Raw genomic sequence first — 19,506 nt, forward strand, 5'->3', positions numbered from 1 at the left:
CACCACTGCACTCCAGCCTGGGTGACAGAGCTCTGTCTTAAAACAAAAACAAAAATATCTAGGAATAAATTTAACCAAGTAGGTAAAAGATCTCTACAAGGTATACTATAAAACACTGATGAACAAAATTCGGGATGACACAAACAAATGAAAAGGCATTCCATGCTCACGGGCTGAAATAATTAGTATTGACCATACTGCTTGCAGCAATCTACAGATTCAGTGCAATCTTCATCAAAATACCAATGTCATTTTCCACAGAATAGAAAAAAAATCCTAAAATTTGTATGGAACCAAAAAGGAGACAGGATAGCCACTGTGATCCTGAGCAAAAAAGAACAAAGCTGGAGACATCACACTACCCAACTTCAAAATGTATTACCTGTCTTTAGTAACCAAAACAGCATGGTATTGGTATAAAAGCAGACACATAGGTCAATGGAACAGAATTGAAAACTCAGAAATAAATCCACGTACTTACAGCCAACTCATCTTCAACAAATCACCAAGGACATACAATGGGGAAAGAACACGCTCTTCAATAAATGGTGCTGGGAAAACTGAATATCTATATGCAGAAGAATGCAAGTGGATGCCTGCCTTTCACCATATGCAGAAGACAGCTCAAGATGGATTAAAAACTAATGTAAAATGCAAAACTATAAAACCACTAGAAGAAAATACAAAGGAAGACTCTTCAGGGTATTGGTCTAGGCAAAGATTTTATGGCCAAGACCTCAAAAGCACAAGCAACAAAACAAAAAATAGATAAATTGGACAGTATTAAATGAAAAAACTTCTACGTAGCAGAAGAAACAATCAACAAAGAGACAACCTCTTGAATGGGAGAAAATATCTGCTAACTACTCATGCAATAGGCGACTAATTCCAGAATACACAAGGAATTCAAACAACTACACAGTAAATAATAATCCCATTAAAAATGGGAAAAGGACATGAATAGACATTTCTCAAAAGAAGACTGACAAATGGCCAATGGATACATGATTAAATGCTCAATAGCATGAATCACTAGGGAAGTGCCACAATGATGTATCATCTTACCCTAGTTAAAATGGCTATAATAAGCCTGGTGCAGTGGCTCATGCCTGTAATCCCAGCACTTTGGGAGGCCGAGGCGGGTGGATCACAAGGTCAGGAGTTCAAGACCAGCCTGGCCAACATGGTGAAACCCTGTCTCTACTCAAAATACAAAAGTTAGCTGGGCGTGGTGGGACTCACTTTTAATTCCAGCTACCTGGGAGGAGAACGGCGTGAACCCAGGAGGTGAAGATTGTGGTGGGCTGAGATTGCACCACTACACTCTAGCCTGGGCGATAGACTGAGACTCCATCTCAAAAAAAAAAAAAAAAAGAATGGCTGTTATAAAGAAAAAAAAATAACAGAGGTAGACGAGGATGCAGAGAAAAGGGAAGTCTTATGCCCTGTTGGCTATTGGTGGGAATGTAAATTCGTACAACCACTATGGAAAACAATATGGAGATTTATTAAAAACTAAAAATAGGGCTCATGCCTGTAATCCAGCACTTTGAGAGGCAGGTGGACCACGTGGTCAGGAGATTGAGACCATCCTGGCTAAGATGGTGAAACCCCCATCTCTACTAAAAATACAAAAAATTAGCCTGTAGTCTCAGCTACTCGGGAGGCTGAGGCAGGAGAATCGCTTGAACCTGGGAGGTGGAGGTCGCACCACTGCACCCTAGCCTGGATGACAGAGTAAGACTCCGTCTCAAAAAAAAAAAAACCTAAAAATAGAACTACTGTATGATCCAGGAATCTCACTACCGGGTATCTAGCCAAAAGAAAATAATAGTGTATCAAAGGGATGCCTGCAGTCAGATGTGTATTGCAGCACAATTCACAATAGCGAAGATATGGAGTCAACCTAAGTTGACATCCATCAATGGATGAATGAATAGAGAAAACTTGGTATAGATACACAATGGAATATTATTGGTCATAAAAAAGAAGGAAGTAAACTCATTTGCAGCCACAAGGATGGTGCTGGGAAGTCGTTAAGTGAAATTAGCCAGGCAGAGAAAAACAAATATGGCATGTTCTTTCTCGTATGTGGGAGGTAAAAAATTTGACCTTATGGCCATAGAGAATAGAATTATAGATACGAGAGTCTGGGAAGGGTGGTTGGTGGGAGGGGGAAAGAAGATAAGTTGGTTAATGGGTACAAACATACAGTTATATAGAAGAAAGTTCTAATATTTGATAGAAGGATAGAGTGACTATACTTGGCAACCATACTTTGTATGTTTCAATGTAACTAGTAGAGAGGACTTGAAATGATACCAACACATAGAAATGATACTCAAGGTGATGGATACCCTGAATATCTTGATTTGATCATTTTACATACTAAGTATGTAACACTCATATATAGCCCACAAATATGTAAAATATTATGTATCAAGAAAAAAGGGGGAACAATTAAGTATAAGTATTAATCAAAGTAGTGCTCCATTCAACTTAGTTTTAGTTAAATTCCAAAAATGCTTATTGCTACCACGCCAAGGCCACCCAACATAAGGGAAAGTGTGGTACAGGAGAAAGAGTGAAGGCCGGGCGCGGTGGCTCACGCCTGTAATCCCAGCACTTTGGGAGGCCGAGGCAGGTGGATCACGAGGTCAGGAGATCGAGACCATCCTGGTCAACATGGTGAAACCCCGTCTCTACTAAAAATACAAAAATCAGCTGGGCATGGTGGTGCGTGCCTGTAATCCCAGCTACTCAGGAGGCTGAGGCAGGAGAATTGCCTGGACCCAGGAGGCGGAGGTTGCAGTGAGCCGAGATCGCGCCATTGCACTCCAGCCTGGGGAAAAAAAAGTGAACCCCCTCCTCAAAAAAAAAAAAAAAAAGAAAGAGTGAAAAGAGACAGCAGTGTTAACTGATTGCAGTTAAGATTTATCTTATTTTGCAAATTTTACAACCACACTGCCTGGGCTCTTTAGGGTTTGGAAGGGGCCATGCCAGTGATGGGCCTCGAAGCTTAACCCTCATTAGTTTCATGGTAAATGTGCCTGTGCTCACTGCTCCTCAATTCAGGCTTTCAGTGGCCCACTAAATAAAAGTCCAAATTCTTTGGACAAACCATGCTCTTTCCTGGGGAGCCCTTTGTTCCCTTCTTCACCTGGGAGCATCTACCTTTCCTTCGAGACCAAGACAAGGGTCCCTTCCTCCGTGAGACCTTTCCTGGCTCCACTGGAGGTTAACTGTGCAGCCACAGCTTGTTCCTGTATTTATTAGAATTCACATAACACTGCATTTCATGTTTGTCTCTCCTACAAGCATTTAAAATCCCTAAAGGCCTGTAACTTATTTATTTCTCTATCCTAGTGCCTACCCCAGTGCCTGCCACCCAGTAGGAACTGTGGCATGGATATTTCAATGAAGAAAATCTCTTTGTTTTCCTCCCAGAGTGCTGGCTCTGGCTTACTTACTTGGCTTATTATGGGTTTTGTACTTTACAGCATTGATAATATAAAAAGAGCAAGACATTTCTGAAGCATAATTAAATGGATGAATGCATAAATAATTTTTTTTTTTTTTTTTGAGATGGAGTTTCACTCTGTTGCCCAGGCTGGAGCACAGTGGCACGATCTCGACTCACTGCACCCTCTGCCTCCCAGGTTCAAGTGATCCTCCTGCCTCAGCAGTCCCTTTAGTAGCTGGGATTACAGGCACGAGCCACCACGCCCGGCTTTTTTTTTTTTTTTTTTTTTGAGACAGAATCTCCCTCTGTTGCCCAGGCTGAAGTGTAGTGGTGCAATCTCGGCTCACTGCAAACCTCCACCTCCCGGGTTCAAGTTATTCTCCTGCCTCAGCCTCCAGAGTAGCTTGGATTACAAGCGCCCGCCACCACACCCGGCTGATTTTTGTATTTTTAGTAGAGACAGGGTTTCACTATGTTGGCCAGGCTGGTCTCGAACTTTTGACGTCAGGTGATCCACCCGCCCCAGCCTCCCAAAGTGCTGGGATTACAGGCGTGAACCATCGCGCCCAGCCTAAATAAATATTGATAGAGTCCTCCTGGCCCCTTAACAGTTACGAGCATCTACTCTGTGTCCTCCACTGTTCTAGGAGCTACATAATACTAATAGTGACCACTTTTTGAATGCTTTGTCAGTGACCATTTTTAAGTCTTAAATTTGCTCATTTAAGGCTCACAACAATCCTGTGAGGTGGTTTCTATTCTCTGTTTTATGCAGTCTAGGCTTCGTTCCGCTTTTCAGGCAGGGTAAGCTGCTGTGCTCAGAACTTAGACACCAGGAAGGCGGCTGAGCACCGGGACGCCTGTCTGCGCCGGCGGCTGGAGTGGGCCGCTCTTCCTGGCGGCTGATCCTGTCCTGTCCCAGGGAGGCGGCGCGCGGCCAGACCTCGGTCCAGAGAGTCACAGCGTGTGAAACACCAGGGGGCGCGAGTAAGTCAGCTTTCGGAAGAAGGGCGGCGCTGCTCAGCCCGGAGTAGCAGGTCCGGCACGTTGCAGCCCCGCCTTGCGTCAGAACCACATGGCTTCCAATCTAGACGAGCCACTTCTATCGCTGCCCCTTCACCCACAGCGTCGTTCCACAAAGGAGGCAGCAAACCCACGGAGTTCTTACTGTGTGCTAGGCAAGGGCCTGCTTTATCTCACGGAATTCTCACAAAACCCTGAGAGGGAGGTTCGCATCTTTATTTTACCGATGCAGAGATGAAGGCTGGTGGAGGTTCCCTCACTCGTCCAAGGTTGCGCACAGAGCGACAGAGCTCCTGTTCTGAACTGCTTTTCTTGCTCAGACTCCTTGTTGTAGATAGTGTACCCAACACCCTACAAGTGTAAACCGATCTCCTTCTCCCTTTTATTTAAAGCAGGTGCTTCTTAAGGCTGTAGACACACGGGCTTCCAGCCTCCTGAATCTTAGGGGCCCCATCCCTCATTTGGAGCACTTGTTGTGATATCCTGCCCTGCACAACCCTGGGAGTCACCTAAAACATGCTCCTCCACCAGAGTGTAAATGCCAGCCGTTAGCATGATGCTTGAGAGTCAGTACTTGATAACTATATGCTGAATAGATGAAGGGCAGGCACAGCGAGTGTGAGGTGTCTCTCTCTCTCTCTCTCTCTCTCTCTCTCTCTCTGTGTGTGTGTGTGTGTGTGTGTGTGTGTGTGTGTGTGTGTGTGTGTGTGTTGTGGGGGGTTGCTGGGGGAAAGTGAGACGGCACAGGGCAGGGAGCAGAGCTTTCCCATGGTGAGAATAAGGCCCACATAGAGAATGAAGGAGTGGGAGATGCCAAGATCTGAGCAGAGGGGAAGGAAAACGAGCCCTGAATAGGAGCCTTGTGTGTGGCCCTGTGGTTCTGACTCACCAAGACACAGAAGGAAAACACACTAGGGATGAAGAAGGGGCCTGTGTGTGCTTTGGTCGCCACCCCTAAACTGCCCCACCACCCCAATCCCTTTGGATCAGGGTCTTCCTGAGGACACCCTGTCTGCTCTGAGGCACAAACTGTTCTAGAAGGCTTTGATTTGGGTTGGGTGGGCTGAGGGAGAGGGGGAGAGGGAGGGTGGGCACTTCAGAGGAGGGAGATGGATAAGTCCTTTGAAAGCGCAAAAGGCAGAGCTGTGTGTTTGGGTTCAGGTGCAGAAGGCCTCAGAGGAAGAGGAAGGGGGGAGGAGTCGTCCCCCTCAAGCATGCAGTTGTTCCCTCCTACACAGGCAGGTGTGGCAAGTCAGATTCCTGAGCAGGGAGGGGATAGATGTGCAGGACTTTGGTGGCATCTTGTCCACGCCTGACCTGGGGAGCAAGACATGCCTGATGAGTAAGTGCTTTCCAGAGCTGGTGCCAGACAGATGGAGGCACGGTCTGGGAGAAGGCCCACCCCCCTCCCTGCTCCTACCCTCACCCCAGCCGTTAAACCTGTTCAGAGACAGGAGGACAGGATTTTTGTGGCAAGTGTGGCAGACAGCCCTAGGCAGAGGACAAGGCCTGGAATATGGGGCAGCCTAGGTGAACAAGATCAAAGCCAGACAGTAGAGCAGTTAAGGAAGGAGTGCCCCAGGGAGCAGCCAGGGAGGGGCTAGATGCTGCTGGTTTCAGGTCAGCTCAGGGAGGAGCAGTCGGCTGAGGCAGAATGAGGGAGCCAGACTTACTGTGAACCAGACATGCACAATTGGGCCTTTCCTCTGGCCTTTCTAGGGCTCATTTTCCTCATCTGGATTATGAGGGAGCTAGAATCAAGGCTAAGATTCCCTGTAGCTCTAACGTCTGATGACTCCATGTGTGTAGGCAAATCATCCTTTTCCTTTCTCTGCACAAAAACCCAATTCCTTCAGGATCTTGTTTCTAGCTGAAGGTCTCAAAAGCAAGCTAGCTCATCAGTGGAGCTATACTTAGGTATTTGATTGTCAATAAGCTAAAATTCGAAACTCCCCAAATGTATTATTACTGTTTTGATACTATGGTGTGGCCAGTGGAAACAGAATGGACTTGAAAGCCAAATAGGGTTTCAACGGTTTGAATCCCAGCTGACACTGAATCTCAGGTCTGCTTTGCTGTAGGACCTTGGGCAATTTACTGTGTCTCAGTAGGAGTTAATTACCACATCTATCAAGTAGGGATTATCTGCCTCTTTTAGTAGTTGTTGAGTAAATGAGGTAACATGTAAAATACCTGATTGAGAGCTTGGCACTATATACTCAGAAAATGTGTCCTCCCTTCTTTAGAGGACTTAATCATGACCAAAGGAACAGAGTAGACTGAGATGGAGATGATTATGGTGGAGGCGGCTTACTTGGGAATGGAACCAGGATTGGGCAGAGGGAGACGCTGATCTGCAATATAGTCTCTATAAAGGTCTCAGGCAAGCCGGGCGCGGTGGCTCAAGCCTGTAATCCCAGCACTTTGGGAGGCCGAGGCGGGTGGATCACGAGGTCAAGAGATCGAGACCATCCTGGTCAACATGGTGAAACCCCGTCTCTACTAAAACTACAAAAAATTAGCTGGGCATGGTGGTGCGTGCCTGTAATCCCATCTACTCAGGAGGCTGAGGCAGGAGAATTGCCTGAACCCAGGAGGCGGAGGTTGCGGTGAGCCGAGATCGCGCCATTGCACTCCAGCCTGGGTAACAAGAGCGAAACTCCTCGGCGAAAAAAAAAAAAAAAAAAGGTCTCAGGCAGCTCTACAGGGGGTTTTGAAGCTGGGATAAACCTTCGGAGTTCTACTAATTTGGGACAAGAGTGTCAGTATAAACATCAAACAGTCTTTGTATTTTTTGTTTAGAGACGGAGTCTTGCTTTCTTGCCCAGGCTGAAGTGCAGTGGGGCAATCTTGGCTCACTGCAACCTCCACCTCCTGGGTTCATGTGATCCTCCTGCTTCAGCCTCTTAAGTAGCTAGGATTATAGGTGTGCGTCACGACACCCGGCTTTTTTTTTGTTTTTTTAGTAGAGATGGGGTTTTACCATGTTGGCCAGGCTGGTCTTGAACTCCTGACCTCAAGTGACCTGCCTGCCTCAGCCTCTAAGTACTGGGATTACAGGTGTGAGCCACTATGCCCAGTCTTTGTATTAATATATGAGCTGTCCATGGAAGGAGGTGTGAACTTGGTCAAGCTGATTTTTCTCGGTGAAGGCAATTCCTATAAGGGGTTATATCTGAGGGTCTCTCACCGTCAGCATTCCCTGAACCTAGGGAATTAAATTTCACTCCTGAAAGGGAACCTACGTGGCACATCCTACTTTCTAACACATTGAGTTAATGAGTGGGATTCTTGTCAGGTTACACAGGTGACTCTCCAGAGATAAGGCCAATCTTGTTTTCACATTTCCCAGTAATTTCTCAAAGCCAACAATTTCACAGTGTGGACAGAGCCACATATTGCATGCTCCTTGCTTGTGCTCCTCCAGTGTAACAGTGAAACAAACACTGCTACTATTGGGAGAAGAGTAGATGCTGCTGTCACATCCTTCGGAAGAAATAAGTCCCTAGCAAGTGTCCCAGAGGGACTCATTAGATTCTATTCAAAGCTTAGTTTGCACTTCCCTCATTTGCTTATAGAGATTTAGAGGGTGCGAAAGAGGGTAATGGGTAGGAGAGGACACTGATGGGTAATACAGTATTCTGGCAACCAGGTCCTTTTTCAACCTGCCTTTTGCATGTTCCTAGATCTTCCCTACAAGTTATCAGACAATGTATTGCAGAACACTGTGGCCTGGGAGCTCATTCTTAGCCCCAGCCCTTGCAGGAATCACTCACTGGTGTCTGTTGGTCTCCCTGAAACAGGACTCAGCTCTTGGGGATGTCTTTTGCCTGCGTCTCTGACCGCATCCTAGAAGCAGGACAAGTCAATTAAAACAAAAGGCAAACACAAGGACATGTTACAGAATTCCCGGTAAGTAATGCCCTGGAGGGAGGCGAAGACACGATTCCCTTTCTAGTTAACATATTCCTGCCCACAAAGAGCGGTTACCTCTCAGCTACCAGAGTGCTTTTACCAGGACCACCTTCAATAACTCTATGGTTTTAAAAAGTTCGCCTGCATTATTTATCAATCTGTTGTCTCTGGACTCACTATATATCATTTTGTTAATGTTTTCCTTCTCCAGCTAGATTGTGAGTACCCTAAGGGCAGGGAACACGATTAAACTTGTGTCTTCCTTAATAACTACTCTGCTTTCTGATTCATCTTAGATACTTAAAAAACATGTTGTTTGAAGGAATGAATAATGTTTTGTTTTTGTTCCATTTATCTGATGAAGGTCTCCCGGCATTGGTTAGGTCTGAAGATCCATTTCTAGGGTGTCCCGCAGGATTTTCTGAACTTGCTCTATCTTAAGAGCAATCACCAAGGCATTTATCTAGAGCTCCCCCTTGGCCAACTGAAATCAGAATCGGCAGGGGAAGAGCCTGGGAATCTGCACGTTTAACAATAGCCCTAGCAGACTGACATTTGGGAAATACCGGTAGTGAACCAACAAAGCACTAGGGTTTCAATCCTGGCTGTCATATGCTAAAGGCCCATGTACAAATCTCAGGCCCTCAACTACCTCATCACTACCTGGGGATAATAATACCTCACAGCACCCGTGTGAGGATTAATAAGGTAATATATCTGTGAAATCATTAGCGCGGTGCTTGGTACTCAAGTAGGCATTCTCGACTCTGAGTATCACTGACATTCTGGCAAACCAATTTCAGGAGCTTACGACATTTTCTTAGGTCAGAGGCAAAGAGCAAGTTGTTGTGAAAGGACAGGTAAGGGCTACAAAGGGCTGTTTCTCAAAACATGGTTCTCAGACTAGCGGATGCAGCAATTCCGAGGATCCAATCTCTAGAAATCTTTATTTTAGCAGACTTCCCAGGTTATACTTATGCACAGTAAAGTTTGAGAACCGCTACCCCAGTCTCCTTTATTTTTACTAATGAATTGGTCATTGACATACAAGTAGTGGCTGGACAGGATCTCATTTCTGAACTAGTTTTACAGCAATTAAATTAAAAATTATTTCTGTGGAGCAATGCTCATTGTCCACCTCTGATTTGCTAGGAAAACACGTACTATTCTGAAGCCGGCATTTCAAAAGACATTTGAAGTTCTGTTTCAAGTCCTAAGTATCCAAAGTGCTCCTTATGAATTCACACACACAGGCACACACAGACACACATGTGTGCACACAAATTGACAAGGCAGCACTGCTGACAGGCTATCAAGGGACCCGGATATAGCTAGTATTTGTTGAAATGATCATTAATTGGCTTAAATGCTGGAAACTTCAGATATGTAAACATCCACACTGTTTGAACATTTTTTGCACATCGGAGGATTTTCAAGTGCTTCTGTCTGGCTTGCGTTTGCTAACACTGTGGCAGCAACAGCACTGGAGCAGGAGAAAAGGGATGCATTAGTCATCTGTAAAATGAGAGGGCAGAACAAGATTATGCTTTCTTAAGCAGAATACATGAGCCATGATGGCTTCAGGGACTCTGGATCCTATGAAGCCATCAGACAAATTTTGCACACAGGCATATTCATTTTTCTGGGGATAAACTCTATGGCTTTACTAAGATCCTCAAAAAAATCCAGAACCACCACATGGTTTAAAAAAAAAAAAAATCACAGACTGGATTACTGTAAAGGCTTTTTCCAGCTTTAAGACTCTAAAGAAAAGCAATGTCTTAGTTCCTTATGAGGTCTAACCTGGATGGGTCATTGATTTCATCTGGTCTGTCAAAGCCACAATCAAGTGCTCCGTCTACGCCACCCCCTTTCCAACAAAATATGCCCAAATTGTGCAACATTTTCCTGTTTGTACAAACAAGACTATTTCCCCCTCAACAGTATGTTTAACTTGTTTTAATGTAGTCTGCTATAAAAATGAAGACTTCTGCATGGTATATTTGGCTTTACAAATGTTAATGCCTAGTTAATGCTTGTGTTATACGGTACACATCATTACAATCTGTTGACCAGTAACAGCTTTTGCAACATGGGTTAATACTAAAATTGTGAATCATGGAGCTTTTACTTAGCACACACACACAACCTACAGCAAACTTAAATACTAATCCATAGTAACTAACTGGGTTATTGGATCCATTGCAAGATTGTGCTTATTTATCTCAGAAGATAGGCAACTAGCGAAAATACACTTTTCTTTTGCATATCCCCACCCCCATATTACACTGTAAAAGAAATACATTATTCAGTGCACTTCCTAAGAAATAAACTTCCTTATAGTATCTCTCTCTAGATATATCTATCCCAAAACAAAGGAAGAGCACAATGCAACTTTTAAGATTACCATGTAAAGCAAAAGAGACAATCACTCTCTGGCACTGTAGCCTCCTCTCCAGTTTAGAAAGTTTAGCTATTTTATCAACACTATTCATTTTGGCTTTGCATAGGAATAAAGTTCAATTCATGATTGCTTTGGACAGTTTAAGATACCCCCACATCATTGTGGTAGGCATCTTGGGGCATTAGTTGCATTTTTATTTTTCATGTATTTGCCTTTATCAAACTACAAGCTGTGGAGTCGCCAATATACTCCATTGTGATTTATACATTGATTTCCATCACCTGCCTTTTTCCTATCAACCCTTATTAGATTAAAAGGAAATAGACTTAAATTATAGCAGGAGGTCAGGGCTGCTGGATAGATGTTGGCTAGGAGAATGTATGTCAGGATACCAAGGCCTCTCCTGTATGGACACAAAATCATATAACCACTGTGTCTGAGCTGGGTTACGGAGAGCCTTGTTTGGCAGAGGGGGATAGTCATTATATTCTATGAACTTTGTCAGCTGTACTGGCCTACACAGCTGGAAAGTTTGGAGGTTTTTGTCCACATAGACTTGCTATGATGAAAATGACAGAAGTTTCTAGAATGAAAGAGGTTGGAACTTGGCAGCTTGCAAGCTAAATCCAGCTGCACAAGTGTTTGTTTAACCAGCACTATTTAAATATTTTAAAATCAGTTCTTGATATTTAAAAATGAGAATTTTTCTCATGAAAATTTGGATTTTTAACAAATGTGAAGAACTGGTAATCCTGGTCTAGCATTCTTGCATGGCAGCAAGCAGATGGAGCTGAACAGATGCCCTTTTAAAGTGGGGCTTGGGCACTTCAGTTTGCCACAGCTCCCGCTACTCACAGCTGTTGTACACCACATGAGAGGCCTGCTCCACTCATTTCCATGACCAGCTGAGTTCTGTCCCACTAGGGTTTAGCTCTATTTATTTAATACAGATGGGGTCTCGCCATGTGGATGAGGCTGATCTTGAATGCCTAGTCTCAAGCAATCCTCCCATTTCAGCCTCCCAAAGTGCTAGGAGTACAGGCACGAGCCACTGTGCCTGGCCAGCTCTGCCTTTTTGATACTGAAGGTCTGGCATTCATCTGCAATTTCCCCACCTTCCTGTAGACAAAATTCTTCCTTTGATTGTGCCCCAGCCATATCTAGTTGCTTTGGTAGGTAATCTTAATGTGCAATTCTACTTGTCCTTTATGCTATATTGCAAACTCCAAAGATATAATCACACTAATATTTGTGTTTAAGTGTGTATATGTTAAACATGTAAAGGGGTAATGTATCTATACAGATATATGTATACTTCCCATTTAGGCAAAAGTTAATTTGGTTTTACAGATACAGACACCAGGTTCTGGCAGCTTGGAGAATAAGTGTAACAATTTGGTAAAATTTATATAAATTCTGACTTATAATATTACAAAGAGTGAATTTCAAGTTATTGCTTTTTGATTACAGGATAAAAATTTCATTCTGTTGCAAAACTTTTATACAGAATGAGTGACCATTTCCTATTCAAGTTACAGCAATCAGAATCAGAAGTTCCTTACACAACAGTAGATGCTTCGGACATTTTTTGAATGGAGGTGCGATTTCATTCTGTTCAAGAATTTATGTAGGAAACTAGGAGTGAGTTAATTTTTCAAAAGTACAAGAAAATCAGCACCCTAATTGCTTAGTGCTCAGGAGGGTTTTTCAAGGGCTCTATAAAGCTCAGCTTTGTGGTGAGCTCACACCCACCTTTAGAAGGATTCCCGTTCTAGTTATGCAGCCTTCTTTCAGAACACAAAGCTTGTATTAAAACAGTAAAAGAGGATTAAAAGCAGTGTTGGTTTTTAACATTCAGAATTCGCAGAGGATCGCATTTCCTGCAATTAAATGGTCCATTTTGTGTTTTTTGCTGCAGAATCACATTCATATGGCAGTCATATTTCAGGCACTTTTAAAACATGTTCATCTGGAATAAAAATCTGCATGAACCACTTCTGCATAATTCAAAATGAGTGTTGAGTGATTCTAGTTCCAAAATAGATAGCAAATCACCACCTGGTACTCAATTAGCTTTCTTCATCACAATATGACGGTGACTGCTGAGCTTGAGACATCTTTGAGGTGCCTTTCTAGCTTCAGTAAAAAGATGTGAACCATACAAATCCAAACTACTCAGTTTCTACTTAAAAAAATACAAAACGGTGAAACATACTAAATGTATTATACAGATGGTTTCAGCTACTATCAAAATAAATAACATAATCTGACTCAAAAGTCTGAGCTCTTGGACGAAATCTGATGGAATGTCAAACGTGGGGATTCCCTCCTAGGGACTAGCTGCTGGTAGGCAAAAGTAACTCAACATCCTTACCATTTGCTACAACGGTACTGGAAGAGCAGCTGCTGGCAAGGTCTTCTGTGGTGGTCAAAGAGGATGCCTGGGAATGAGTTTTGGTCAAAGGAGTGGTAGCAGAAGAAGGGGTGAGGCCAGGTTTTTTGGGTGGGATGGGTGGAGGGTTTCCTCTCTCAGCTCTGGGGATGGTTGGGGACTTGATTCCTGGAGATAGGGGGCTCAGGGGACTGGACACTTTCCCTGGAGTAGGTGAATGGCTTGTGTCACCTCTTGGATTGGCAGTGTTGGCCAGATTTCGATAGTCTGTGCCAAAGGGAGAGCTGTTGGGAGAGACTGGCTTGATTGGCCCTTGTTGGCTAGTGAATCTGGAGAGCACCTGAGTGACTGTGTTTCGGGCCAGCTGCTTGGCGGCAGAGTTGTCTATGAGGGTGGGGGATAAATCCCTGGACGGAGGGCTTTGTAGGCCACTGGCTTGTTGGTCCTGATCTGCTTGGGACTGAAATTTGTGCCGAGCTGCATGGAACCGCTGGTTGATGCCTACTTGGTAGGATGACTGGTAGCCAGGGCTGCTAGCTGATGACCCCAATAAACGCTTAGTGAGTACCGGTGAAGAACAAGGAGAGGAGGTTAAAGAGGAGGAAGCAGTGCTGCTGGGAGACAGGGAGCTCCCACTGGAAGGGAGGGGGCTGGGCACTGGGGCTGGCATCTCAATCCCCACAGGACACCCACCATTCTCCACTGGTTTCTCTTGGGCCAATGCCACAGATTTTTCCCGTGGAGGCCCTTGGTTTTCTACATTGTTGCCTGCAGTCAGCTCCCTGGTAGTTTGTGTCTCTGGGTCAAAATGGCCATTGGTTTTTGCATATGAGAAGGGAGGAGAGGTGGGACCAGGCAGCCCAGTGTTTGTCATCTTGGCTATGCTGCTTCCATGGGTTCTTTCTGCTGGAAAACTCTCTGTTTGGCAAAACACAGACATTAGCACGAGAGGCTCAGTTGCTGTGCCTTTGGACATGGTTACTGGTTTCTTCGATTGCTCATTAGGGCTACCGTGCTGGTGGGTGGCCTCTAGGTCCTTCACTATCTTCTTCAGACCTTCCATTTCTTCTTTCAGAGTTTTGGTCCGGTTCTCTTCTCGGTTCAGTTTTGCTCTCAGTTGCTCCCTTTCAATGTCAAACTCTGACAACTGCTTCTCCACCTGGGCCTCAGTCTGCAAGCCTCGCTTTCTCTCAGCTGCCAACTCTTCTTCCAGTTTACTCACTCGGCTCTTCTCCTTCTCCAATTTCAGGCTCAGCTCTCCTGCCTTCTGCCCTTCCTCGGCTGCCTTGTTGGTGGCTTTCTTGCACTCAAGCACAAGCATGGATGAGAGCTGCTTGTGGCGGGAGCGCTCCTCTTCCAGCTGACTAGAGAGCTTCTTCTGTTCTTTTTCAAACTTTTTCACTTGGGACTTTTCAAATTCCAGCTAGAAAAAAAAAATGCCACCACAAATATTGATTAGAATAAGAGATCTACTCAAAAAGTATGATCAAATAGAGTGTCTCTGTTAGCTGTTCTCTGGTATATAGGATTAATACGCATGTCACAGTGCTCAGATCAAGTATTTCTGAAGTTTTGGAACTCCTAGCACAAAAAAGCACACACTACGATTTAATCTTTCTCTGATGATTTGTGAGGCTCTTCTAGTTCCTGTAGTGTCTTGCAGTGATTAGTGGGACTATGATGTATCTTTGTGTTTCATGTATGTGGAGAGTACACAGCATCAGAACCAATCAAAACAAGGTAACAGAAAGCCGGATCAACCAGGTTTGTGATGAATGCTGCTGCTGAAAACAAGCCTTTTAAAGTTTCAGCAATCATTTTCTCAGGTCTTAAAAACAAACACAAATAGTTGCATTTGAATCATACTTTTTACACAAATACCGTCTGTTTTAATTGTCTACCCAACCCTATTTGAGGCAGAGACTCTGTGTGAAAGGGAAAGGGTTGAAGAAACTCAGTGTTTTTCAAACTCTGAGATCCATTAATGGATGGGGAAACAAATTTAGTGAGCCATGACTAGAATTAAAAAAAAAAAAAAAAAATAGAAACCATCAATATGTAGACAGTAGGGGTTATATATGATTTCATGAGATTTTTGTTTTAGGCATAACTGTGTGTGTTTATACTGGATTGTCACATGTCATTTCTTACGGGGTTTCTAAATCAAGAAAAGTTTGAGAGCTACAAACTTTTACCATTCCCCAATGTGTGTCCTAGGAACAATAGTCTCACAGTGAGGGATCTATATCAATAAAAGATTTTATAAAACCACAGATTTGCTAAACACAGAACCCTATTTTGTTCTTGAAGACTCACAATGTGCTTCTGCATACTAAAGATCCTAACAAATTTAAAGTTAGAATCCTGTTTAACTTTGTTTAACCCAGTAGTTCCCAAACTTATTTGACCACAAAGCCCCTTTTTGAACAATAACAATTGCTTTCCTGCAGAGTAATTTTTTGGAAACACTATTTCTGGCAAATGCTACCGTGAATCCCTCTACCTTAATTACCTGTTGAGTCAGCCTCTCTCTTTCCTTCTCTAGCATATAGGTGACATCATCTCCTTCAGCTGTATCCTGTGCATGCCTCTGCCTTTCTTCCTCAAGGTCTAGGATCACCTTTAAAGAATTTTTAAAAATTCATTTCCAAATATCAAAGAGTTGCATTTATTAATACAGCCAATACTAAGTGCCAAACCAGGCACTTAACAATAGTTCCAGAGATCAAACAAACAAATAAATAAATGAAACCCAGCAAGGGCTACCAAGGAGCACACTGCCTTACAGTGACAGCCATGAAACCTCTGTGTTAGAAAACAGTAAGATCTTTACTTTACTTGAAGTATGTAAAGAATTATATGCAAACAGAAGAGAGCAACTAATAGCTAGAGGGGTTGAGGCAGTTTCGAGAATTAGCAGAAATTCCTAGAAACTGCAGGCAGTTTGGTGTTACTAAGGGTCAGGTGTAGGTGATGGAGCAAGACAGGACCACAGAAACCCGAAAGCTGAGGTTTTCCTCTCAATGCTGAAATCACTGGAGGCACCAAAGGAGGAGCCTGAAATTCAACATTTCAAAAAGGTGCATTCTAAGTGTGCCTTGTTTCACTAATAATACAAGTTTTTATATAGTTAGATAAGAGGTGAAAACTCTTTTGACTTCATCCTGCATGTGAAAAGGTTCAATTATACAGATCTTAAATGGAGATTTTTCACAAGGTCTTTTATTTGCCTACCCCTATTCCACTTCTCCTGGTGCCAAAGGATTAAGCCCTATTTTAAGGAGAAGACATATTTATTTATTTTTTGAGACAGGGTCTTGCTTTGTTGCCCAGGCTGGAATGCAGTTGTGTAATCATGGCTCACTGCTGCCTCGACCTCCCTAACTCAAGTGATTCTCCCATCTCTCAGCCTCCTGAGTAGTTGGGACTATAGGTGTGTGCCACCATGCCCAGCTAATTTTAGTATTTTTTGTACAGATGGGGTTTTGCCATCTTGCCCAGGCTAGTCTCGAACTCCTGGGTTCATGTGATCCACTCACCTCAGCCTCCCAAAATGCTGGGATTACAGGTGTGAGCCATCACACATGGCCGAGAACACAAATTAAAGGGACATTTTTCACATAATCCCATCTACAACTGCAAATATTCTGACTGGCAATGGAATTCTTAGTAGTTTCTGCTCATGCTTCAGAGGTGTCTTGGCCCAGACTTCCAGGGTAGGGCACTGTCGTCCCAAAGGCCATTTCTTAGTCTTCTCACTATAATTTTTATGAATGAAGACAGAAAATCTTCTGGGACATGAAACCTCCCCATAAAAATAAAAATGAGCTCATGACAACGATCCCAGCACTTCTGGGAGGCAGAGGCAGGAATATTGCTTGAGCCCAGGAGTTTGAGACCAGCCATTACTTACTTTCTTTTCCTCCTTCTTCTATTCCTTTTTCACTCCCTCCCTCCCTCCCTCCCTTTTCTAGGGAGACAGGGTCTTACTCTGTCACCCAAGCTGAAGTGCAGTGGCACCATCTCAGCTCACTGCAATCTTTGCCTCCCAGGCTCACGTGATCCTCCCACCTTAGCCTCCCGAGCAGCTGGGACTACAGACACACAACACTATGCCCTGCTGATTTTTTGTAGAGATTGGGTTTTGCCATGTTGTTCAGGCTAGTCTCAATCACCTGGACTCAAGCGATCCTTCTGCCTCAGCTTCCCAAAGTGATGGGATTACAGGTATAACCGACTGTGCCCAACTCAAAACCCCATTTCTACCAAAAAACACAAAAATTAGCCAGGCTTGGTGAGATGTGCCTGTAGTCCCAGCTACTCAAGAGGCAGAGGTGGGAGGATCACCTGAGCCCAGGGAGGTCGAGGTTGTGGTGAGCCACGATTATGCCGTTGCACCCCAGCCTGGGTGCAGAGTGAGACCTTGTCTCAAAAAAAACAAAAAAGACTGGTGCTGTGGTGTGTGCCTGTAGTCCCAGATAGCTGGGAGGCTGAGGTGGGTCACTTGAGCCCAAGAGTTCCAGGCTATAGGGTGCTATGATTGCGCCTGTCAACAGCCACTGTACTCTAGGCACAGGCAACGTAGCAAGACCCTGTCTCTCAAAATAAAGGCAAGGAAAAAAAAAAAAACTGGTGGATTGCCTTTTTTTTAAATCTAATTTTTCAATTTAATGAAAGACATGCTTTTGGCCAAAAGTGGTAAGTTGTAGCTTCTTCCTTTTGGGAGTCCTCTAAAATTACAGAAATGGAATAAAAAGACTAAAATCCCACAAAGACAAAGGAGAGAGCCTCCAGCAGAGAAGAAATTTTAATCATATTTTGAAGAAGAAAAGAGGCTGAAGGAGCGGTAACTACTTTAGTATGAAGGAGGGAAGCTGTTTTGCCCTGCAGAGCTCCAAAGAGATGGAACCTGCAGGTGGTAGGTACTAGAGAGGAGAGGTGAAATGTAGAATAGAAAACAGGAGAGCTGGCTCAAAGCCTGTTTGTTTTTTTTTTTTGAGACAGACTGTTGCTCTGTCACCCAAGCTGCAATACAGTGGCACAATTTCAGCTCACTGCAACCTCCACCTCCTGGGCTCAAGCGATTCTCCTGCCTCAGCCTCCTGAGTAGCTGGGATTACAGGTGCGCCACCGTGGTCGGCTCATTTTTGTATTTTTAGCAGAGACAGGGTTTCACCATGTTGGTTGGCCTGGCCTTGAACTCCTGACCTCAAGTGATCCGCTTGTCTCGGCTTCCCAAAGTGCTGGGATTACAGGGTGAGGCACTGTGCCAGACCTTCAAAGACTGTTATTTTCGGAATCATTTGTCACCTCACCCTGATTCCTGCACATGGACCATCAGCATCTGGCACCTGTCACATCTAGTATTCCCAAATCCCGAACCTGTCACAAGAAAGAGTATGACAGGCTCAGGATCTGGGAATACTAAATGTGACAGGGAATGGTGGTAGGAAAACAGGATTAAATTTGTTCTGGGTAATGGTTAAGGACAGGAAAGGGAGGTGGGGTGTAAGATACCGAAATCTGTACCTGTATAAAGAATATAATATAAATGTCTAAAATTGATAAAGTAAGAGAGAACAGTGCAGTATTCAGAAATATGGAGGTTAGCTACCAAAGAGAATGGCTAAAAGAATAAAGTGGATGCCTGTGAATACTGGGGAGGATGGGAAATGAGAAGATGTAGAATAGGAAACTTGTTTTTCATTGTAAGCACAATGACCATGTAATTTACTATTCAAACCAGAACATTTCTGACAGTCAAAGGGAATATGGTTAATAACGAAGCCAAGGTGATAGGCATAAGCTGAGACTATCAGCACCATAATCATAAGCCTCTAGGTACTGTCTGATTTCTAACAAAGTCAGTGATCTACTTTGATAAACCACTTAAGCTTGAACCCAGGAGGTGGTGGTTGCAGTGAGCCGAGATTGCACCACTGCACTCCAGCCTGGGTGACAGAGTGAGACTCCATCCCCAAAAAAGAAAAAAGAATAGATAGGTACTTGGTTTCAAAATTTAACATTCCCTTAAAACATTTGGCATTGCAATACAGTATTAAGAAATTTTGAATTATTTTTAACTTCTTCCTTTCTCCAATCACCTAGAGCCACAAACTGTCCCTAGTACACCTTCCATGACATGAAGGGAGGTTGCTAGCCAACCTCCCTTCAACACAACTCAGTCACTTCATGGATGAAATGGAAATAAAGCCTGCCTATTAAACAAAAAAATGCTGTGAGGATTTTCTTAGAGTATTATGTAAAAGCCCCCCCTGCCCCAATTTAGGCAACTATCTTCTACCCATT

At 43.9% G+C, this 19,506-nt stretch overlaps 1 protein-coding gene across 2 annotated transcripts in view; it reads right to left on the reverse strand.

Annotated features, from left to right (window-relative positions):
- Positions 1-9,470: 9,470 nt before the first annotated feature.
- CTTNBP2NL (CTTNBP2 N-terminal like) overlaps positions 9,471-19,506 on the reverse strand; it is a 66,091-nt gene continuing 56,055 nt past the window's right edge. Inside the window, exons 5-6 of one of the 2 annotated variants that reach the window (XM_032249756.1) lie at positions 15,710-15,817; positions 9,471-14,620 (exon numbers count right to left, since the gene is read on the reverse strand). In XM_032249756.1, the coding sequence (XP_032105647.1) occupies positions 13,142-14,620; positions 15,710-15,817 (1,587 nt within the window). In that variant the 3' untranslated portion in view covers positions 9,471-13,141. The remainder of the gene's footprint in view (positions 14,621-15,709; positions 15,818-19,506) is intronic. The other variant, XM_032249755.1, reaches the window with a different exon arrangement.

Source organism: Sapajus apella, unplaced genomic scaffold (genome assembly GCF_009761245.1).
Source record: "Sapajus apella isolate SASKATOON/1434 unplaced genomic scaffold, GSC_monkey_1.0 scaffold69, whole genome shotgun sequence".
NCBI classification, from domain to species: domain Eukaryota; kingdom Metazoa; phylum Chordata; class Mammalia; order Primates; family Cebidae; genus Sapajus; species Sapajus apella.